The sequence below is a fragment of the Drosophila albomicans genome, chromosome 3 (assembly GCF_009650485.2).
Source record: "Drosophila albomicans strain 15112-1751.03 chromosome 3, ASM965048v2, whole genome shotgun sequence".
NCBI classification, from domain to species: Eukaryota; Metazoa; Arthropoda; class Insecta; order Diptera; family Drosophilidae; genus Drosophila; species Drosophila albomicans.
This window is the reverse complement of record NC_047629.2, coordinates 29,388,713-29,399,011: the sequence shown is the minus strand read 5'-3', so window position 1 is coordinate 29,399,011 and position 10,299 is coordinate 29,388,713. Positions and strand designations below refer to the sequence as shown.

Sequence of the window (10,299 nt, the reverse complement as noted above, 5' to 3'; positions counted from 1 at the left end):
ATAACTGAGTAATTTGGTGTGGCAACTACCAGTTGTTGCATGCCTTCTTTGCCTGGCCTGGCGTTATGCACTTGTTGCCACAGAGCACACAGAGTTGGGGGGTTGGGCATCCGGTCAAAGCAAAGCGATCCATGTGCCCACTGCAGATCATTTCGAATCGATAACTGCATAGCATACTATGTACATACATACATATCATATTCATCATATTCAGACACACGTGTACTCATAAACTGATTACAATTGCTTGCCACCTGTATTCATATTTTTATTGCTTGTATTTTATTTTTCAATTTTTATTGCTTTTAGTTGAAGTTGCATTCTTACCCGGAAGTCGTAACGACGATCAAATTCATTTCGATTTCTGGGGATGCACAGACTTTCTTATCAACAATTACAGACTTCTAATAATAATAAGTTGTGGTTACAATTGTAGACTGCAATTGCATAACCACGATCACTGGCAATAATTTATATCGTGATCTTGCGATCGCAAAGCTAATTATATATAAAATGAGATCATGCGCTTAGCGAAAATGTTTAAGGCAAATACTAATTATAATATGAGAGCCCCCAACACACGATCATCGATCAAAGGGCGATCGATGGCTAAATTAACGCTTGCATATTCATTGATATTGGGATTTCTTTACGATGTTAAATACGATATTCGATTTTATTGATTTTAGTTACTAATCAATTTACGCTAGTCATTCTCATTTACGATATTCACATACGATCTTTGCTTTCGATATATGTACGTACACAAGGTGTGTCTGCGCTCACTGAGGGACTTTCCCAGCGATCTGTTCATTGACTACGTTATTTCCCGTTAGCTTAACTTGCGTGTGGCTTAAATGGATTAACGAGCATTAAGCGAGGATCAGCAGCTCATGTTTTGCCCAGGCTGCCAAAGTGCGCGCTCTGCGAGCGACTGCAACTTGTGCAATCTTGTAAATTCCAAAGCCAGGATCTAATCAAACAAGTCCCGAGTCGTTTCCACGGATTTAATTGAGATCAGTGTGTGTGCCAGAGTCGGAGAAGAGGAAGAGCTTCAGTGTGTGAAAAACCGCGATAGAATTTTGCGGAAAATCGCAAAACCACAAATGCAGCGTTGGACTTCCGTTAGGGGGTTTTGCCCATGTTGAAATTAAATCTTCAACATGTGGCTCCAGAGATTCTGTGGCACTGTGTGGCACATTAACATATCGTTAGTTTGTCATGATCTATCTGATCCGTGGGAAGTTTGCTATCTTTTGGCTTTCGGTTATTTCGGAAACTCCAATCTCTGCGCTAAAGCAAAAAGGATTTCTCAAAAGAGCGCAAAACTCTTTAATATATGTAAATTCCATTTGGTAGAGAAAAACATATTTTCCGCATAATGCAAATGTCATAATTGTAGCGTAATTATTATTAATGTTGTTATGCTCGATTATAAATCGAAATGAAAATGTTTCAATGCTTGCCAAAAGTATTACGTGATCATTGGCAAACAACCCTCGTTTCATATTCAACATAATTGACATTTGCATAATTTCATAATTTGATAATTTTTCTAAAATACATTTCGTACAATGTCAATTGACAGGGCGATGATATAATGTTATCATAGACACGAGTAGTACAACGAGTTTCTCGATCGTTGATTGGAATGCTTTTAGCTATCCGCATAGCTAGAGAACAATAAGCGAGAGAGAAAGCCATATATCAATTGGAAAGCAAAGCGATCAGCGATCAGCAATCTGCAGCAACCAGTTTAGTCTACTATATTATTCAAACGTAATGAACATATTACCCAACACAATTAAACATAACTTATTTGTCAGTTCGAACCAAACTGGCAACTTATCAAATTCTTATTTTTACGCAGATCGCGAGAAATTGGCCAAACAAGTTTTATTGACTTTTCCTTTGCCAATTTTTTTTTGTTTTTATTTTTTTTGCGGTCACAACTTTCGGTTAGAGCGAATTAAGTGATGCGCTTTGCAGGATTTAAGTGTTTTATATTATATAATATTATATTTATGAATATACATATTTTATAGTAATATGTTGAAGCTGTTGCTAATTACAATTTACATTAGATAGTGAAATGATTGAATGGTAAATATGAACATTTAAAATTATATTGAAATTTTAGCTAATAGCACTTTACATTAAATAGTTTATTAATTAAATGTGGAACTCTCATAAACTTTACCTGAAAAATGAAGAAACAATTCTTGAGAGATAATTTCAATGCTTACTTGAATCGTTCGTGACTAGAGAGACGATCTTCATATAAATCTTATACTTTGAAACAGAAACACTTAATTTATATAATGAATATGCTCTGTTGCAAACATAAAATGTAATCAACTTTAGCTACTATGGTATCGCTATTTATTTGTAACGATCAGCCATCAACGCAGAAATCAATCATGTTTAGTTTATAGTTTTATTTATGATTCTAGTTGCAGTTCCTCAGTAGGGAATGATCAGCACCTGCTAACATTTTAAATAATCCAACATAAGCTACTCTTAATTTTAAGTTGTAGCTGAAGGAAGATGTTTATAGCACTAGTTCATCATTTAAATGTGAGATATTAAAATTATTAAAGCACGTCTATCGTGTAATACAATATTCTCGTATTGATTAGTTTTATGTCATTATATAAGAAAAACGCCCCACCTAGACTCGACGAAATAACGACTTTGTGTACTGGAGTGAGAAAAACATGAAAAGTCATTGCAAATAATGAATAACACTTGCATTGTTCGATTATTTAACAAAAGCGCCACACCGATGATGCGAACGTATTACAGCCAAATCTATGCATTTTAGCCATTTATATTCACTAATGGCCAAGTTAAAGTTTACAGCGTTGTGTGTAAAAATGAAAAATTGAAAAATGTTTTCACTGTTTTTGTTTAGCTGTGTTTCGTTATTTTATTTAGTGGCAAATCTTATCTTTGTGGACCAACGTGGCACAATAGATTAATGTTAGCGCATCACAAATGCAAATTATTCACACATAATTACAATAACAAAGATGACAAAATACATACAACAGGAAAAAATAGGAGAAAACACGTATTTCTGGGATAGCGAATAGTGAAATACTCTTGCTTAAGGTAACTAGGCGATTTTAAAATGATTTGCTCAAGTTTTTATTTTAAATTCATTTTTTTACGGAATAAATCTTTCTAATAAAATTTAAATGGGAATTTCAGTATTTTTAAAATGAATCTATAAATGAATTTATAGAAATATGTAGCATAGAAATGTCAGTAAATAGTTATTTAGAAAAATAACTTATTTATTGGTGGAATACATTATTCAAATAAAAGTTATGTTGAGTTTTCTGGGTTAGACTGTTAGAAACTAGATCCAAACATTTAGAGAAGTATTAAGTAATAAATAATTCAAATTTTTCATTATTAGCTGAAAAAATTAGATATTCATCACTCAAATTTAAATTTCACAATCTAGTTTGTAATTTTGGAATACAATTTATTCTTTTAATTAATAATGATATTATTTTTAAAGATGAATATTAGAATATCTATTTTCTCAAATAGAAGTTAAATCTAAGTATTTATTTATGATTTGCTGTTTAGTAGAAAAGATCTACGCCACATTTTTAGACAGTTGACTTTAGTATTTACTGCGCACTTTTGCACACTTAAGCAAACAGAGATAGATTAGTAAATAAACTCACAGCTAGAGGGTATAAAGCAAAGCTGAAACAAAACGATACGAAACGAAACGTATTTTGTTTTAAGTCTCGCTCCAATGCGATCTATCGACAATCATTCGGCGAGCTGTTAAATCAAAAATATGCAAATCGTTGCGAGAGCCACACGAGCTACGAGATACAGATACAGATACAACTGGAGGTGGAGATACGTCAGATACAACTGAGATAGAGATAGATATACAGAGTGTGTGTTGATTGATATGTGCTGGTTATATGGCCATTTGGCCAAATGATGCAATCAAACTATGTAAATGCGAACGAGTTGACTTTTTGACTCTTGTTTTTTTTTTTTTTTTTGTTTCTCGATTGTATTTGGAATAGCTCACAGGTAATATTCAGCAATGAAACAACAATAACATTTAGAGAAGTCAACTCGTTGAGGCCTAGTCGTATTAAGTAGCTGCCCGTCATTTCCGACTTACATTTTTTATTTCGCATTTTTATGGCTAATTAAAAAGTTGACTTTTTTGTTAACCGTAAAGTCAAAAAGTCAACGCATTTCTTTTTACTTCATTTTTTAACCGTGTGCATATTTTTTATTTGTTTTTTTTTTTGCCGTGTCCTTGAGCAGTTTTCTAGGGAACACTCTGTTTGCATTTTTTACGCAACTTAACGGTAATTTCGAGAGTTTCCTAGCAAGCAGATGACGGGTGAGGAAAAGCAGAAGAAGAGTCAGCAAAAAGACAATCAGTCATCCCTTTTGCTCGGTTTTTAAGCGGAAAGTGTTACACACACGGTCTCTAGAGTCCGTGGCCTGTGTGCTCGACTTTTTATGATGTCGCTGACTTTATGACGGCGAGAGTTCGACTCTTCTTCTTGCCACTCGTTGTCGTCAATTGCTTTTTTAGGGCAATTTAGTTTTGCGGCTACCTAAGCACGCGATTTTGTTACCTAATCTCCGGATCAGCATACCCTAAGCTGCAGATTATCCTAGGATCATAATTATGATGAGCCTGCCACGTCGCGACGTCCGCGTCGCGCTCTGCTGACCGTGCACCATGCTGCACCTCACACATTCACACTCAAAGGACTCTCACTCGGGTTGCTGTTGTTGTTGTTTTTTATTTGCAAAAAACGTAAGCCGAGGGGATTAAACCGTATTAAAAGTCACAATTGCCCGTTGTCCTTATTTTCAGCAGTTTTTTGTCGTGCTTTCCTTTCGGGCTAACTAATTACGCCCCGAAAATTACCCATTTGCTGCGGAAATTCGCGAAAAATTTTCCCTGTCTCTTGCTTCCATTCTTTTCATCTTCTTTTTTTATTGTTGTCGTCGAGGCAAAAAACGCGAAAACAGTTAAATTGAATCGATTAGAAAACAGAAAAAAAACGCGTAGAAGGTCAGCGAAGGTTTCTCGCGTTCCTTGGGTTCTATATTCCTTGACTTTTTTATTATTTTGCAAGCCTTTGTTGGGCTATACGCGGAATCGGAGTACGGTTCAGTTTGCCGCCTGATGTAATTTGACTTTTTTATGGTGTGCATTGAGGTTAGGTTGCTACTTTTAAAAAATGTATAGCGAGAGTGGAAAAATACACATTTGCTGTGGAAACTACGGCAGCAAATTCTGAGAAGAAAATACAAACTAAAAAAATGTAATTTACTTTATTAACTAAGTATTAGCTGAAAAGTTAGTTAAAGTCAATTACTAACATCAAAGCAATTCACACTTTTCATTGTGCATTTTCTTCGGTTTCTCTCCGAAGACAATGCGTCGGCATAAAAGGGTTAATTTGCGACGGAGTGTGTGCGACGCAGGTAGAAAGAGTTAAAGGAGTTCGGAACGGGTTGAACTCTATAATAAAGATGCACAAAAAAGAGTTAACGCGCGCCTTTGATTGCATTGTGGCCATGGTGATCATAAAACAAGGGTTAAAGTCAATGAAGAGTTAAGTTAAACAAATCGAAGGGATCATAAAAATGGCAAAAAACACTGTGCGCGATCAACTGCAATTATTATATAATTCGTATAATTATTAGCAAGCGTATTTGGCGTTGTGTTAATTGTTGCACAAATAAATGTAGTATTTAAAATTAGAAACTTGACTTTGCAGCTAATATGCATAAGTGAGGGAAGTACAAATACGCAGTATTCGTTCCAAGTAATTACTCAAAATCGAAGCGCACTTATGTATCGAGAAACTCAGATAGTCAAGTAAATGAGAAACTCCAACCATTTCGGCGCAGAGCCAAAAGGCTCCGCCCCTGCTAAATAAAATGAGCCACTGTTAAAAATGAAGTCAAATAGTCGTATGTGTGAGTGAGCAGCTGCTGCCCTTCACGTGTGCGAGTTTTAATAAATAACCGAATAACGAATAATATCAGAGCAATGCAAATTGAGCGTAACCATTGAGACTCCACAAGAGCGCCCACAGCAGCAGCAGAAGCAGCAACAGCAGCGTGAGAGCCAGCCGAACAGCCACAGCGGGAGAGCGTACGTTCATTGAGCAGAGTTAACAGCAACTTAACAGTGACTCAGGTAGAGAGAGCAGCCGCACTCAATTGAGTGCATTTGACTTGCGCTCTCTGTGTGTGCTTAGTTGGAGTAAATACAAAGGCGATCTGTTCTGTTAACTGTGATTTATCAGAGAGCCCGTTGCTAGTGGTGGTTTTGCTTTGAGTACTATTGTATGCGAGTGTGAGAGTGTGGAGTTTACTCTTTCTGTTGTTGCTGCTGCTGCTGTTGTTGTTGTACATAATCGGGAGTTTAGCCAACCGAGTAACCGAACATCAATGCTTCTTGCCAGCGACAAGTCGGAGCAAGAAATCAGTCGTCAGCCAGTAGCCAAGGTGTGCGTTACACATCGTGAGTACAGTGCGCGTTGCGTGTGAGAGATCAATCAAACTACACTCCAAGAATACCAAGAACATTCAATCGCAAAACTACGTAAAGTGCAAAACTAACGCAAGAGACTGATCCACAACAGATCAAAACTATATACAGTGTCTAGTGACAAGCAAATATAAGACATCAAACTAAAGGCAGAAAATACTGCCCAGTGCAATTAAAAAGTCATCAGCTATAAAAACAGCAAACGCAGCGAAAACCCAACAGAACCCAAGGTGAGTTTGCAAGATCAGTTCAAATCGATGCGAAAGATGAGGAAAAACGCGCCCACACTCTAAAAGTCAATTCACGTTTGTTGTTTTTTTTTTTTTGAATTTTGGGTCGCAGCCGACGGCATATTTTATGAGCCCTGCTTGCACTACTTTGATTTTTTACAGTTTCGCGCTAAACACACACGCACACCACTCTCTACTGCAGTTTGCAGTTTTTATTTTTTTATTTGCGCGCAAACAAAAAATTGACGAAAATTGTCACTGTGTAGGTGTGTGCATTTATGACACAATACGTCAAGGTCTTGAGGGCTCTACATATTTTTTTAAGGCATAATGACTTACTTCATGTAAACCTTAAAAAAAAACGAGAAGTTCTTCTACCTGCCACGCATAGGGTTGCATAATCCTCCCGCTAGCTTAAGTTTTTTGCCTGCGGGTCATAAAAATCCACAAAAAAATAGCTGCGAAGACTCTTCGAGGTTTTCCTAGTTTTTCGTATAAATTCCTGACACTCCAGAGCTCAAGCATCAGTTGCACAGCAGCGCAGTTAGCGAAAGGAACACGAGCAAAACGTTGTCGTATTTTACAAACAAAAATTATTACAAATTCGAATTTCACATCGAGCAACAGCCGAAAAATGGTGTTCAACTTGGTTAGTTTCATCTACAACGAATGGATTACACATTAACCCTATACAAAAAGTGAAATAACTCAAAAAAGTGTTTGAAGAACTATTAACTGACTATAGAATTTAAAATTTCTTAGTGCAACAGAGTTGCAATAAACTAAAAAACAGAACTTGCTTAAAAAATTGAGAGTTTTTCGGCAGCAACACTTAAACAGTTATTTCTACGCATTTACTGGATTAACAAGCAGTGTTTAATAATCATATTTCTTTATTCCGATTTACAGATGAATCAAACATGCAAAGTATGCGGCGAACCAGCGGCGGGTTTTCACTTCGGCGCCTTCACATGCGAGGGCTGCAAGGTAAGTTATCTCGGTTCAAAAAATAGTTGAACAACCTTTGCCGAAAGTCTTTCCATTGATAGATCTTTAAACTAATCAACAATTCCACACATTTCTCTATCTTCTGCAGAGTTTCTTTGGTCGCTCGTATAACAACATCAGCACAATCAGTGAGTGCAAGAACGAGGGAAAGTGCATCATCGACAAGAAGAATCGCACCACTTGCAAGGCGTGTCGTCTGCGCAAATGCTACAACGTGGGCATGTCCAAGGGCGGCTCTCGCTATGGCCGTCGCTCCAATTGGTTCAAGATCCACTGTCTGCTCCAGGAACACGAACAGGCAGCAGCCGCCGCAGCCTCCGCTGGCAAGGCGCCTGGACATGCCACCGGCTCGCCAATGAGTTCGCCTGGATTCGGTGACTTGGCCGCACATCTGCAACAGCAACAACAACAGCAGCAGCAACATCATCATCAACAGCAGCAGCACCAGCAACAACAGCAGCAACAGCGTCATCCACATCTGCCGCCTCTGCTCGGTTATCCTGGTTACCATTTGCCCGAACCCTTTGGAGCTCGCCATCCGGCTGATGCTGCCGCCGCTGCCGCTGCGTTGCCCTTCTTCAGCATGATGGCCACACCACAGTCGCCCTTCCAGCTGCCCCCGCACTTGCTGTTCCCCGGCTATCATGCCAGCGCAGCGGCCGCCGCTGCAGCTGATGCTGCCTATCGCCAGGAGATGTACAAGCATCGTCAGAGCGTGGACTCGGCTGCCTCCGCAGAGTCACTCAATCGCTATACGCCACCGCATGTGGTGCGTCAGTTGACACCGCAGTCGCCACCACAACAGCAGCCACAGCCAGCAGCATCACCCATCGATGTTTGCCTGGGCGCCGAGGATGAGGAGGAGCAGTCGCTGCACTCGCAGCACAGCGGCAGCATTCACAGTCCGCATGCGATTCACACACCAGTTGCCATACGCGCCACACCCACAACACAGTTGCAGCAGCAGCAGCAGCAATCAGCATCGTCCACGCCCACGCCCACAACGACGCCCACGCCCCCGGCGGCCGCAACAGTCGCAGCCACAGCCACAGCGAGCAGCCCTCTGAGCTTTGCTGCCAAAATGCAATCACTTTCACCCGTCTCCATCTGCTCGATTGGCGCCGAGACTGGCGCTGCAACAGTTGCTCCCGCTGTCGCTGCTGCCCAGGATGGACCCATGGATCTGAGCATGAAGACCTCCAGGAGTTCGGTGCACAGTTTCAACGACAGCGATGCCGACGAGATGCCCGAGACAAATGCTTTGTCGCAGCGCCGCAAGTTCTATCAACTCGAGGCCGAGTGCAGCGCCACAGCGATCAGCAGCAGTCACAGCAGCAGCCACAGCAACCACAGCGATCACAGCACTGCCTCCTTGGTGAAGCGCCAAAAACTGGAGTCGTCGCCATCGCCATCATCATCGTCGTCGCCATCGACGTCACCAGCAGCATTTGGCGGCTTTGCGGTGGCTCACAATGCGGCCAGCGCCATGCGGGGCATCTTTGTCTGCGTCTAAGTCGAAGTCGGAGACGGAGTCGATGTCGAGTGGGTGGAGCCAACTGGCTGAGCGCCTCTCACTTCCACGTTACTGTTGTTGTTTGTTGTAGTTTCTTACACATTTTATTTTTCTCAACCGCGTGTCGTTGTCGTAGTTGTTGTTGTTTTCGGTTTTTTACGGTTCGAATTCGATTTGCGCCGTCGAAATTGAAATTGTCTTTGGACAGGTTTGTGTTTGCAGCGTGCCAGACAGAGACAGCTAGCTCAACACACATATACACAACACCAACACACACTCTTGAGAGCTCAATTCCAAAAATTATTTTTACAAAAAGGAACAAAAAGCGTTAGTATTTTTTACATAATTGTAAATATGTTTTTTAAATATTTCATAACAAACTTCTCTCAAGTTCTACAAACAAAACCCAAGAAATTCAAGTAGTAAAACACAAAACAAAACAAGAAAAAAAAAACATAAAACAAAACCCAACCCACCAAAATCTCCCTCCATGGTATTGTACATAAAAATTGTTTAGTATTAGTTTCATTCTAAAGAAATTTAAGCTTAAGTATTCTATTTTAGTTTTTAGTATTTGTGTCCTAAACAATTGGCTTCTCAATTATTATTATTATACAAGAAAATAAAAAAATTACAAAAATTCAACAAAAACAAATATTTCTTTTTATTTTATTGGCAATCAACAAATATATATTTCTTTCAGCGACATATTTAAAAAGTTTTTTGAACTCGGTTATTGAAAGAATATTTCAATTTACTTAACACCTAATATGAGCAAAATAATAGAACGTAACAAAAGTATTAAAATGATAGGACAATAAACAAATTTAATATGGGAATAATAATATATCTTTGAGATACCCGCTACCTATTTTGAATAAAAGAAAAACAGTCCGATATTATGCTTAAAATATACAAAAAGTACTAAAATATACCAAAAGTTATATTTGAATATATTTATATAGTATATACCATAGATA

General features: G+C 39.0%; 1 protein-coding gene across 2 annotated transcripts; it reads left to right on the top strand.

Annotated features, from left to right (window-relative positions):
• Positions 1-6,481: 6,481 nt before the first annotated feature.
• On the top strand, positions 6,482-9,959 carry LOC117570911 (zygotic gap protein knirps). 2 transcript variants are annotated; one of them, XM_034252818.2, is made up of 3 exons: positions 6,482-6,798; positions 7,708-7,785; positions 7,895-9,959. In XM_034252818.2, exons 2-3 carry the CDS (start codon positions 7,708-7,710, stop codon positions 9,317-9,319), a joined length of 1,503 nt encoding a protein of 500 aa, XP_034108709.1. In that variant the 5' UTR covers positions 6,482-6,798; the 3' UTR covers positions 9,320-9,959. The 2 variants fall into 2 exon arrangements, with proteins under 2 accessions (XP_034108709.1, XP_034108708.1); XM_034252817.2 differs by lacking the exon at positions 6,482-6,798 and adding an exon at positions 7,375-7,447.
• The last annotated feature ends 340 nt before the right edge of the window (positions 9,960-10,299 follow it).

Bases quoted from the DNA above. Each gene is read 5' to 3' on its own strand.
- LOC117570911 (XM_034252817.2), top strand. The intron at 7,786-7,894 runs GTAAGTTATCTC...TATCTTCTGCAG, and splicing joins TCACATGCGAGGGCTGCAAG to AGTTTCTTTGGTCGCTCGTA.